The sequence below is a fragment of the Sphaerodactylus townsendi genome, linkage group LG01 (assembly GCF_021028975.2).
Source record: "Sphaerodactylus townsendi isolate TG3544 linkage group LG01, MPM_Stown_v2.3, whole genome shotgun sequence".
NCBI lineage: Eukaryota > Metazoa > Chordata > Lepidosauria > Squamata > Sphaerodactylidae > Sphaerodactylus > Sphaerodactylus townsendi.
In genome coordinates, this window is record NC_059425.1 from 46,344,106 (window position 1) to 46,356,955 (window position 12,850).

General features: G+C 43.5%; 1 protein-coding gene across 2 annotated transcripts in view; it reads right to left on the reverse strand.

Moving 5' to 3' along the window:
• Window positions 1-12,850, reverse strand: part of ANAPC1 (anaphase promoting complex subunit 1) — a 74,964-nt gene that overhangs the window by 10,304 nt on the left and 51,810 nt on the right. For both annotated transcript variants that reach the window (XM_048482221.1, XM_048482220.1), the window contains exons 34-40: window positions 11,837-11,911; window positions 11,034-11,110; window positions 8,783-8,873; window positions 7,118-7,171; window positions 5,274-5,467; window positions 3,530-3,616; window positions 140-257 (exon numbers count right to left, since the gene is read on the reverse strand). In XM_048482221.1, the coding sequence (XP_048338178.1) occupies window positions 140-257; window positions 3,530-3,616; window positions 5,274-5,467; window positions 7,118-7,171; window positions 8,783-8,873; window positions 11,034-11,110; window positions 11,837-11,911 (696 nt within the window). The remainder of the gene's footprint in view (window positions 1-139; window positions 258-3,529; window positions 3,617-5,273; window positions 5,468-7,117; window positions 7,172-8,782; window positions 8,874-11,033; window positions 11,111-11,836; window positions 11,912-12,850) is intronic.

Below are 12,850 nucleotides of genomic sequence, written 5' to 3' on the forward strand. Positions count from 1 at the left end.
TACAGCCAGGTAGCCTGCTAGGAGGATACCACATGCGAGAGGACAGCTTCCTTATGCAAATCCACCCTACTAAACTCAAGGCGCCTGTTGCCATCTTCTTTCTTCATGACACCCTTTATACCTCTCTGGATCCATTTACCTTATATGTAACCTCTAGCAGCGAATAGCAAGGCGTGACTGTATCCACATCCACGGGCACAAGGAGCCTCGGCTCTGCTGCCAGCACGTACAAGTGCCGCAAGGCCTGCAGGTGGTACCTGCAGGTGTAAAGATAAATGTGTAGGGAACATTTTTTCCACCCACCTTTTTTGAGATCAATTGAAAAGGCCCTGCATAAAAGTCCTGCCCCTTCAAAAGCAAGATGATGCATGTGAGGGTATTCCCAGCTAAGGGATTTGGAGGCAATAAGCTTACAAGTGGTGGAGGAGACTAAATGGTTTTATTGAATTCCTTCTGGTAATTCACAGAAAAGAAATGAATAACTCATAAAACAGAGAATACATGCTTAGGCTCCTTCTGCTGACTGCAAACACCAAGAATGACAGTGGGCCTAGCTTTTGATTCTATCTGAGTCTTTGTCACATCAGATGAAAAAAAAATGTTACCACAAAAATGACCAGGTTGCCTCTTTATTTATTTATTTATTTATTTATTTATTTATTTATTTATTCATTCATTCATTCATTCATTCATTCATTCATTCATTCATTCATTCCACTTTTATACCGCCCTCCCCCAAAGGGCTCAGGGAGAAGGGTAGGTGCCATTAGCATGGCAATTACCAGATAAAGATTTTCTTTTTTCCCTAAAGTAAGCCATATCAGCTACAGTCTGCAAAGAGAGGCCTATAAAGCGTTTCTGCTCTGGGAAACTTTGAAAGGTTTTTAAAAACAATTCCAGAATTTGTTTAAAGATACCACTCTGAGGCGTGTATATAGCTCAGAGATTTGAAACTGCAGCTTCTTTTCAGATGGAGAAAATGCCTGCCTTCAGAGTTGTACAGACAGCCCTACTCCAAATCCTCAATGAATCCAGACACCAGTTTAGCAATTCTACCGTCTCATTGGATTTTGACAGAAAAGTGAGATAAATACTGCCTGCCATCACTGTACTCATGGCAACATATCCGAACCTGTGGCTTCAGGCAGAGGTTGAAAAGCAACAGGGACAAGACTGACTGCTGTGGCACCCCACAAGTCAGCATGTAGCCAGAGGGACAGATAATAATTATGTTGTTTTTAATATAGTTTTGATAGACATATAGTGTTAGTAGAATGTAGGTTTTATTCTGTAAAAGGTTTTCTGTAAAAGGTTTTCCTTCCTGCTGTAAAATGTGTTACTCCCTGAAACTATAGTCTAAGTCATAAGCTTGCTGAAACAAAATATTAGATTATGCCAAAGGTGGACCCAGAGAAACAGGCTGCAGACAGTTAATGAATCAGGCAAACACCTTTTACATTTTGACACAGCCTCGAGTAAGTGTCACACACACCCAGGAAAAGCCAACAGCCGATGGCAGAATTTATGTTAAGTGATTTCCTCCTAGTTTGGGAAAAATCACTAAAGAATAACTTAATCACCGAGGAGTCGGCAACCTTTAACACCCAAAGAGCCAATGGGTGTGGCCCCACCTCCCCAAGCCCCTCCCCCGGCTGTCTGGATGGGCCCCTTGGCTCACCCCCCTCCCCCTTCTAGTCTTCCAGGAAACAAAAGCTAAAATGCAGCCACAGCTCTCCAAGGTGTGGCCAAGCCCTGCCTTTTGTAATGTTAACTTTGTATCTGAATGTTGGTATTCTTTCCTTTGTTATTTTATTGTAACTCTTGGGCCCGACTAGGGGGACAGGCCAAGGGCAGCAGGGATTGTTTTGTTCTTTCTATATTCCTCAGAATTTGTCCATCCCTCACATGCTTCAGTTCTCAATAAAGTCTTACATTTTTTAAAGAAAAACTACAGGCCGCTTTATTTTGGGACTGCAGTCTCACACTGGCCTCCCCAAGCCCCACCTTCAGCCTGCAAGTCAGCCATGCAAGCTGACGGATAGAGTAAGTTGCAAGGGTGGCTGCACTGGACACCGAAGGAAGGAAGGAAGGAAGGAAGGAAGGAAGGAAGGAAGGAAGGAAGGAAGGAAGGAAGGAAGGAAGGAAGGAAGGAAGGAAGGAAGGAAGGAAGGAAGGAAGGAAGGAAGGAAGGAAGGAAGGAAGGAAGGAAGGAAGGAAGGAAGGAAGGAAGGAAGGAAGGAAGGGAGGGAGGGAGGGAGGGAGGGAGGGAGGGAGGAAGAGAGGAAGGAAGAGAGGAAGGAAGAGAGGAAGAAAGAGGAAGGAAGGAAGGAAGGAAGGAAGGAAGGAAGGAAGGAAGGAAGGAAGGAAGGAAGGAAGGAAGGAAGGAAGGAAGGAAGGAAGGAAGGAAGGAAGGAAGGAAGGAAGGAGGCAACTTGCCGTTGTTGGCGTCACTGCTGCTGTCTATCCCAGCGAGCGTACCTCTTTCTCCACCCCCTCCTCCCTCCCTCCCTCCCTCTGGTGTCCTTTCCCCTCGTTCCCAGGCACTAGACGAGGGAGCCGCAGTACAAAGACGAAAGAGTCGCATGCGGCTCCAGAGCTACAGGTTGCTGACCCCGACCTAGCTATACTAAAAGTCTCTCCCAAAATTTGTAAGTTTCTAAACAAAGCATTAACAGCCAGATACAGGGCGGAATGTCAAGGTGAATATGCATAAGAGCCAGCAGGCAAACACCTGTGTTATCACAAGGGCAACTATCTGGAGGTGTTTCCTCACCAAAGATAAGACCTGGATGTCTCAGAAGAAGAAGCTTAATGGCCCTTGATGGCCCTGTATTATTTTTGTATAATTCAGTCTGTGATGTAACCTTTAAAATTACTATAAGAAGTCTGTATTTTTCGGTGTTCAGGGCACTTTGCCAGGTTTGGCCTTGCGCCTTGCATGTTGTTCAGTGTGCATTGCGCCTGCATGCCAGTGTACCACCGAGCTGCTGCTGACTTCACTCTCTACCGAACGAAACTCTGTTCAACCACATTAAAACTTTATTTTATTTTCAATTTGAATTTTGTGGCTTCAAATTTTATTGCTGCCCTCGCTGAAGTAACAAACATCCATAGGGGAAATCAACACTCCCTGGACACCAACTTCTGACACTTTCTTTACAGGAAGGACAAAGCAACTGTTCTTAAAATGGAATTTCAGTCAGATCATATGCAAGAAATTTAATTGCAAAGTGCTTAGCAAACTGCTCATAATGAGTCACAGGGGGTTTCATTATTTGCTCCAAAAATTTAGAGCAAATTGTGATTGCTTCTCACAGTCCTAAACAGCAATAGAGGGCCCTTCACAGGACATGATGGTTGCATTCATCTCATACATGCTTTATCCATAAGAACATAAGAACATAAGAACAAGCCAGCTGGATCAGACCAAAGTCCATCTAGTCCAGCTCTCTGCTACTCGCAGTGGCCCACTGGACTGAAGTGGTACTCGGCATTTTGTTTAAAGCAACTCCAATTGTAAAAACCTTACCTGTTGTCAGTACTGTGAACTGGGAAGTGAGGATACAAAGCACAAAGGAGAGCAGCGATTGAAGAATTTGAAGTGCTAAGAGAATACCTGCAAAAAAAAATCCCCACAGTTTTTGTCTGAAGACAATGAAGAACATTACGGGCCCGTGAAAGAATAGAAGGAGTTGCCCCATACAGAATCAGACGTTGGTCCACCAAGACCTGAACTGCTGACTCCAACATCTCAGAAAGGGGGTCTTAACCCAGCTCTGTTACCAGATGTTCTGTTAACTGGAGATACCAGGGAGAGAATCCGGTGCCTTGTGCTCAATTTTTGAGTGACCGTGCCTTCCCATTAGCAAAATATTGTTGATTAACAATATGTTTTCAGTGCCCTCTTCTCATTTCTCAGCCAAGTTCTTTATGTGCTACATCATGGGAAGCGAATAAATCATGCAAACCATGCTCATTAAAATCAGTACAGTTTGCATAATTCATTCTCTTCCCACAATCCATGTACACAAAAAACTTGTCATTATTTTTCGCTGAGAACTAAAGAAATACAGGGAGTGAACAGTTTAAAATTGGAGAAACGGAGCTTGTAGGGAGAGCAAGAAAAGGAGTGTCAAACGAAGTGCAAAACAAAAAGCTTGGTGAAGTTGGAGAACTAATTTTAATTCACTACAAGGCCCCTCTGCGTTTCACAAACAATTTGGCCAATTACGCACAAGGTGTCTGGTGCCTGATAGGTGCTAAGGTCCGTCGCAGCAAGATTTCTTGAATGGACCTGTTTCCTGGAGCACCGCTTTCACTTTCCATTTTTTCCGCGGCAAACGAGACCACTTTTAGCATGATTTATCATTTGTTTCTCTGTCAGAGTGGGGAGATTTGCCAGGGAGCACAGCTTTGTCCTGGAGATCTTCCCTCCACCCACAGCCTTCCCTCTCCTTTGCTCTGCGATCTACACCTTCCCCCTCACCCCCCACCCCTTCCATGTTGCCGGCTCTTTCAAGTTAAAGAAAAGAAGTTCACTTGCACAGGCTTAGCCAAAACACACTGACCTCTGCATTTTCATGTCAATAGATCAATAGAAGAGAGAGTGCTTGGAAAATAATACACCCCTCTGTTCTTCTTGCAGTGGCAGCGGGAAGGTGGGGGCAGGGAGGGGGAGAGAGAATATTGGCTCTAGCAGGACTTACAATGTCCCCTTCCTTGGCAGCGTGTGGTCCAGGGAATGGCTTTGGTCTTTAATTGGGGAGGGAGAATTATTTTTGGAACAGTAATATGGATAAAAGTGCAGTTTAAAGGCTAAGCCAGCAATTTTGACTACCGGGTGTAGTGAGATCTGTTAAGTGCCTTTGAGATCTGTGCCTTTAAGAATCACTTGATGGGCAGAAGAAAGAGAACCAGGCCTGGACAGTTCTCGATAGAAAAAGTGCATGGCAGGTTTTCCAAATACCAATTTCTATGATTGCACAGCCTATCTACCTCATAATTTCTTATCCAGTCTTTCCTCCAAGGAGCTCATGATTCTCCCTTTTTTATTCCACCCTCACAATAATCTTGGGTGGTAGGATCAGCCAAGAGAGAAAGAGCGAATGGCGTAAGATCACCCAGCAAGGTCCATGGCTGAGTTTACTTTTGAACCTTGGTCTCCTAGTTCTAGTCCAGCCCTGAACCCACTACCCCACAACAGCTCTGTCCTCACGGCACATTGTGCAACCTTGAAATAAATAACACAAATAAATAATAAAATAGCCAGTTACCTTCCTCCTCCCAAAAAAAGCAGCCCAAGAGCCATATGATGCGCCATGTGAAATCCATAGTTCATCTCCCCTCCGGTCTTCTTGTGCATAAACCGACAGAGTTGAAGGACCTTCAGGTTTCCGGATCCTGCCATTACCATTGCCAAGGAGAGCAACACCACACTCAGACAAGTTTCCAGGTTATAATGACCTGCCTTATATAGATATGAAGGAGACCATCGGTCAGTTACATTTTTATAAGTTTTCAGCAAAATTATCTCTAGGGACCAGTTTTAACATATCTAACCACGCCAATGACGTCAGCATCATATAAATCACCCCACATGTTCCTAATGGACACGCAATAGAGTCCCAAATGAACCTTTCTAAAAATAAGTGTAGGGCACCATATGAGTAAGAGAACTGTTGCAACAAACTAGTCACTCCTATAAAAGTCTAGATCTTTCAGATGATGCCCTCCAAAGTCCGGAGAGTTGGTATTTCCAAAAGACACTGTTGGACTTTATAAAAAAGCCCTTGAGAAAGCTTTCAATGATTGGTTAAAAGCATACATTGTGGGTAAAATGCCGTCAAATTATTGTCGACTTATGGCAACCCTGCAGGGTTTTCAAGGGAAGAGACTAACAAAGGTGGTGTGGTTCACCATAAAGGCATAAATTAGCACCTTGAAATTAAGACTCTTCCCCTCACATGTACAGGTAAACCATGCAGAATTTTCCCATGATCCCTTCTTCCATGCATAGAGATTTTAACTAATGTAACAGAACTGTGTTCTGTGTGCTAGGTTTTATAAGTAGAAAGACAGGATGGGAAGTTTGATCCACTCTGTGCTTGATGCACCAAATGGTTCAGAATTCTAACTAGGCAAATAACTATGCCATAACAAGGCAAATAACTAAGCCATAACAAGGGGGTATTAATTTTTGCACCCATAACAATTAGTGAACATTTTTAACTTTCAATTTTTCTTCATTTACTTACTTACTTACTTATTTAGTTATTTATTTTATTCCATTTTTAGACCGCCCTCCCCGAAGGGCTCAGGGCGGTGTACATCCATATCAAATTATAATAAATAACAATAAAAAAACCTAATAACAATTTAAATTCACATTTATATACTAACTTTCAGCCCAAAGGAGACACAAGTTGGCTTACACTGTTCTCTACTCCATTTTATCCTTTTTAGGTTGAGAGACAGTAACTGGTCCACAGGTCCACCTGGAGAACTTTCCTGGCAGTGCATGGATCTGAACCCGAATCTCCCAGATTTTGTCGAAGGCTTTCACGGCCGGATTCAACTGGTTCTGGTGGGTTTTCCGAGCTGTGTGGCCATATCCACCAGACCACGGCCACACAGCCCGGAAAACCCACCAGAACCACTCCCAGATTTTAGTTCAATATTTTAACACACTGACGTAACTATTTATGGGACTGTTCTGTAATAGTTAAAAGATGAAAATGATAGTTTCCTACAAAATATTTTGGCAACACATACATTACAGCAATGTTGACTCATATGAACCTTGAGGTTTCTGGATGTGAATTCCATGCATTATGCCTCAAAAGCTGCTACTGGCAGAAGAATCCACATCCAACAGTCCCAGTAACACAAACAATGGGAGCTCTGATTCAATGGTCGCAAATGAAGTAGAAGCCAGATGTCCTTCTCCTGTGTCTGGAGAAGTACAAGCACTCCATCCTACCATCCAAACAATACACTGGGCTGGAGTAATGGTACAGTGCTGCAGCCCTCAGGAATGTAGGTTGGCTGGGGATCACAATAAAATTCAACCAAACAGTACTATGACATCAAGACCGACAGTAAAATTATTGGCACTTACTATGGAAGCTGTAGCAGAGGACAAGCACTTCATGAAATCCTTTGCAAACGTGTACTAGAAAGAGGGATTCAAAATAAAAGATATGCTAAGAAAGCAGATGAGAAGATTATAACATATACTCAGTTTGGAGTTGTGCACATGCAACTACTATTTTGATACGGACCCTCCTGTGACAAAACACCTGCATCCTTATTTCATAGGATCATGACGTTATACTAAAACCACCCAGCCCTGAAGCAGGAACCACCAAACCGTTGATCTAGAGATAAGAAGCAGGACCTCCTCAGTTACAGCCCCAGAACTGCAAGGTAGTTTCCTCTTTAAATAGGCCTGCTACAGTTTCACATGACAGGTATTCAGGAAACCAGTTAAAATGATTGTTCACACATTTTAAATAAAGAACTGAAACTGACATCTAAATATAGGCTTCCTATAAATTATCTCAAGGACGATGTTGGTTAATGAGCTTTGAGCATCTTTCTCTGTGTTACACTTTGTAGTTTTAAGACACTCAGGGCAAGATAAATAGTTCTCTCCCATCCTTATCTTTATCCTGTGAGGTAGTGAGGTACATTAAGCCAAATGATCAGCCCAAGATCACCCAGTGATTTTCATGACTTGATTGAGGTATTCCAGCCCAGGTTCCCTGAGTTTCGATCAGATATTAGGAGTGGCCAAAAAATGATCAATATTTTGGGGGTTCCGATTAGACCCAGACATTTTTTAAAAAGCTGACACTACATATCTGGCAGGCAGCAGGCAGCACAAAGCTGAACTTGTACCCCCTGCTGCCTCCCAGTCCCAGGTGGAATCTGGAGGCAGGCACAGAGTTGAACGCTGGGTCCAGCCAGGCCACGTCCACCATTCAACTGCAGGTTTGGCTTGCCTGGGTCCAGTGTTGAACAGTCTATTCAAAACCCCTTTCAGCTTGCCAGAATTCAGAGCATTTACAGAATGGTTACAGCAGTTACAGCAGCCTAAATTTTCTTAATGGCTTAGTCCAGTGTTGAACTGTGGACTTTGGAGGCGGTGCACACAGTTCAATGCTGGATCTGGCCTTTCTGCAGATAAGAGAGCGAAAGAAGGAGGGAGAAGTGAGAGGGTTTGTCATCTTTTTTTTTTTAAGGCAAAGGGCTGAATGGGCCTAAAAATGCCAGAAAAATGGCATTTTGGGGGATTTGATTTTTCAGCTCCCTTTTATTGCCACCTTTCTCCAGGTAACCCCTCCCCACAAATACTGACAAAGTATTTTTTGAGTTTTTTTCTGGTTGTGGTTTACCAGATTCCCACCCCAAGCAGATACTAACTTCTGCACTGGGTCACCTGCAAAAAGGATGAGCAAACAAGTTGTTCAAGTCACGAGATGTCCTCATGTCTCATTCCTAGATTTTGTTTCCACATGGCTCAAGCAAGCAAGCCAAGCCACATGCTGGAAAAGAACTAGTGTGTGGAAAAGTCCTTTCCAACCACCTTTTCACCTTTAAGAATGTTTTGATATTGTGATTTCATAGTATTGTGATTTCATAGTAAACCTGCAGTCATGAGGACTGGAAACTCATTTAAACAGACACAAAGGAGAACTGGGATTCTCCAAGATGTTGCCTGGGCCTGCATATTTCCCATCCCTGTTTGATGTTTCCCATCCCTGGCTATGAGTCTACTTACCAAGCAATTGAAGGCCGCCAGGTTTTCTGAACCAGCAAAGCGAAACCCCAAAGACAAACAGGCCCCAGCAGTGATGTAGACATGAGCCTGCCTAAAAAGAAAGACCTGGCATGAAGGTTTTCCTCACATCATGGACAACACATCAGAACAAGCTGACTTTCATTTCTTCTCCAATTAAAAAAAATAAAGAAAAGAAAAAAGCAATATGCAGTGATTTGAGTTCCTTCTGCAACAGCCTAGCTGTATCCTCCTAAAAGTCTCCAGAAGACACATCAGATGAATAAGTCAACCACCAAAGACTGCCCACTGAAAGTCTCAATCCCTCAAAATACTCCTCCAGACCAAAGCATGCAAATCACCACAGTTATCATATTGGCTTTATACCAAATAAAAATTTGGAATGCAGGGGCAGAAATGTTTAGGAAATTGCTGAAAACCTCCCCCCCCCCCCCCCATTTAAAGCAGCTGGGAAAAGGGACATTTCCTATTGGAGAAATGGTGCAGGCAGAGGAAAAAGTTATCATTCTCTTTCCTAGAGCCACAGTCCTGACCCATATCACTCAGATACATAGGCATAGGCATCTATCAGATCCCTAACACAATTGTTTTAACTGTAAAAACAGCCATGAAATTGTACAAGTCACATCTGTTTAGCCTTCAGCTAATCTAGTTACTATGATAATCTTTTGTCTAGTCATTTCTGTCCCACTCTCCCTTCAAGGAGCTCAGGATGATATCCACAACTCTCCCTTCTCTATTTTAACCTCACAACAACCCCAGTAGGTAGGCAAGCTGAGAGTAGACTGGCCTAACATCAGCCACTGAGCTTCACAGCACAGACGGGAATTGGATCTTGGGTCTCCCACGTTCCAATCTGACACTCCAACTGCTACACCACACTGCCTATCCACAGGTCAGCATAACATTGCTGATGACAAAGTTGGAATCTACAATTTATGTAATACTGCTGGTTATTTATTCTGCTGGTTACATATTGGTTTATTTTTATTCATATCATGGGATGAACCCACAGTAGTTTGCATGGTGTGACTGCAATATTGGGGATAGGGTTTCTATGTTTTTGTTTGAAAGGTGTATTCAAAGTCTTTTGGAAATGAAAGACGAGCAGCCCTATCCAAGGGGCCAGGCAGCCAGCTGTGCCACCACAGCTGCACCGCCCCGCTGCTCCCCTAGAGGCTTCCCAGCGGCATAGGGAGACTTGAAAAGCAAAAAAAGTGACAAATGGCTATTCTCCCTGCCACCAGGAAGCCCCTATTGAGCTTAATAGATTTCTGCTCTCTTTTTGGTGGCATAAGCCCAAAGCCCTGGATGCCGGCGTGATGGGGCTAACAGCCAGGAGGAAGCCGCCCCCGGCCATTCTCCTGGCCGGCCACTGCTGCCGACAGGAGCGCTGGGACACTGGCAAGTGTCCAGCATGTTGTCTCAGTGCCAGGGAGGGTGACGGCTACATGCTGGTGGAGTCACTCTTCCGTCGGGGGAAATGCCCCAGGGAGGGCAAATACACCAGTGTGGTGCAGCTCCCACAGGCGGATTCTCCCCACCTCCTTTGGATGGGACTATAAATAGAGGATAAAAATCTATAAGTACTGATCAAAACCCTTTATTCTTATTACCTTCCAAAAGGAACTCATCAAGCAGAAGGACATACTAACTGGTTCTGAGGCTACTATTCAGCTGATTGAATCTAATTTTGTCCATTACCTGCAAATGTATCATCATCCCATTATATTGCAAATGTAAAAAGTGCTGCAGAATAGCCATTTGTCACATTGCAATGGTCAAGCCAGAAGCCGTGGGCTAAGAGGGAGAAAGAACCTCACACTGGGGCTTCTCCCTTCTCCAGTACTGCCCCAATTTCTGGGAATGGACCTTTATTCATTCATTTATTTGTATCTTCTTATGTGCTACACAGCTTCTGGAATTACCAGAGTTTCTTTCAAACTTTTCCAATGTAATCCTCACCCCCACCCAAAGCACTCATATGAGAGTTGTTTTTTTCCTGGCTGAAACAAAGTAAACATTCTTTCTCTTCTCTATTTATTCTTAAGACACCATCTTGATCCTGATGCACAATGTTTCCCCCACTGTCCACAATACATCCAGCTGCACATTACAATAAATTCTGGGTGCTATTTTGCAGCCTACGATGAAGCCACCCAGCAAGTGTAACATATGTGGTAACCTTATGACTGCTTTTGACTAAAGAAAGCAGGCAAGAGAAAAATCTTACGCCAGAGTCTCCAGGTTCAGATCTTCTGAGGAAGGCATTTCAGTTGCATGAAGGGACACACTGTTCTCTCTGACAATCTATAAGAAACAGAACAGAAACACCAAGATGTGAGCTTCAACTTTGCAAACACCTCCAGTTGTAGGAAAGAAAAGATGAATCAGGACCTAGAAGCAGTTCTGGATTTCCCTCTTTCCTGCCCTGTGTTTTTGTTAGTAAGGTGTTGTGGTCTCATGCATTGCGGCTGTCTGCTGCTAAACCAGGAGCACCCCCCCCCTCCCCCCAAGATGGTTTCTATGACAGATGTTCACTATGGCCAGAATATATTGAATATATTCAAAATCCTCATAATTGGCAACGGAAGCAGGGGCAAAATGCTATACTGATGACTCCTTCACACCAGCTTTTGTCAGCACCATCAGCATTGACTTCAAAGTAAAGACCTTCTACCACAACGACAAGTGCATTAAGCTGAAGATCTGGGATTGTTATTTGTATGTTTCTGCTTGTGTATTTTAGTTTGGTTTTAATTGTTTTAACAATGTGTTTGTGTTTGGTTTTGATATTTAAGATGTGTTTTTATTAGGTAGGTTTTTAATCTGTTAACAGTGAAAGGAAACAGGTCTAGACAGTGTTCCACAGGAACCAAATGTGTTCCTGTGAAGACTCCTGGCTCACAGACCTTTGGAAAATGTGGCATTCCATGGCAGACAGGGTGGGATCTGAAGAATATAAATGGCTGTACAGAACACCCTGAACATAGAAACTGCTAGTGACTCAGTATAACAGGCTCATATGCTACTTACTTGAGGCACATTGCTGTCAATCCACTTAGAACTGGGCAATATGTCATCCCACAAAATCAAGCATCGAGCCAATGTCTTTAAACAAAACAAAACAAACAAGAAAATTAGAACAGAGTAATATTGGCAACCAGTTCAGTATTGACAGAACTCCAAAAATATTAAGATGCCCTGGACAAGAATGGCATTGCTATTTTAATAATACTTTGGACTCTTAAAATTCTACATGAGTAGAATTTAAATCTTATTTCTAAGCATGCAGACCATGTCAATGCTCCAGTCTGCAAACCCCCGTCATCCATTTGCTGATTCTAGCTACTGGATCCAGCAATCACTCAGAAGGTCTTCCCTATTTTCCCTTCCACCAAAGGCCATTTCTGAAGTCTGATTCTGGGTTGCAGGATCCACATGGAATCATAGCCATGTGGGCTGATGGGCTGCAATGAGAAAGGAAAAGAGGATGATACTGTCTTTGCTGCTATTTCCATTAGTGGAGCTCCACTGACAAATGAAGAAAATGGCAGAAATTTGTCCTCTTGCCTCAATTCATTGCAGCCCACCAACCTGGGTGACTATTACACTAAATGGGTCTCACAACTCTGGGAATCAAGTTCCAGATACAGCTCTGGGGGTGGAGAAAAATGAATGCATTTTGCAACTGCCGCCATCACTGAATCAGAACAGTTATGTGACCTAGACAGATGTTGTTGGGTCATGTTTGCCGTAAGTTTTTCCAGTTGTGTTCAAGATGCCCATGAATCTGCTTTGTTGCTCTTAAGCGTTCTTCAACAAGGCTAGTCTGGTTTTCCCAGAATACTGCACATGCAGTTCCAAAATGGGGAAAATAACTCCTCCTTGCCCCTGCAGCTCTTTCAACTTGGGGAAATGGCGGGGGTAGGGGGGAGCAGGAGCCCCTCCCCGCCCACAATGTGGCTCTAAGCCAAATTGTACCCTTACAAACTTTTAAAATGTCATTCCCCACAGCTGCTGTGGGTCTGCGTAGAAAGCAAGTCAGGA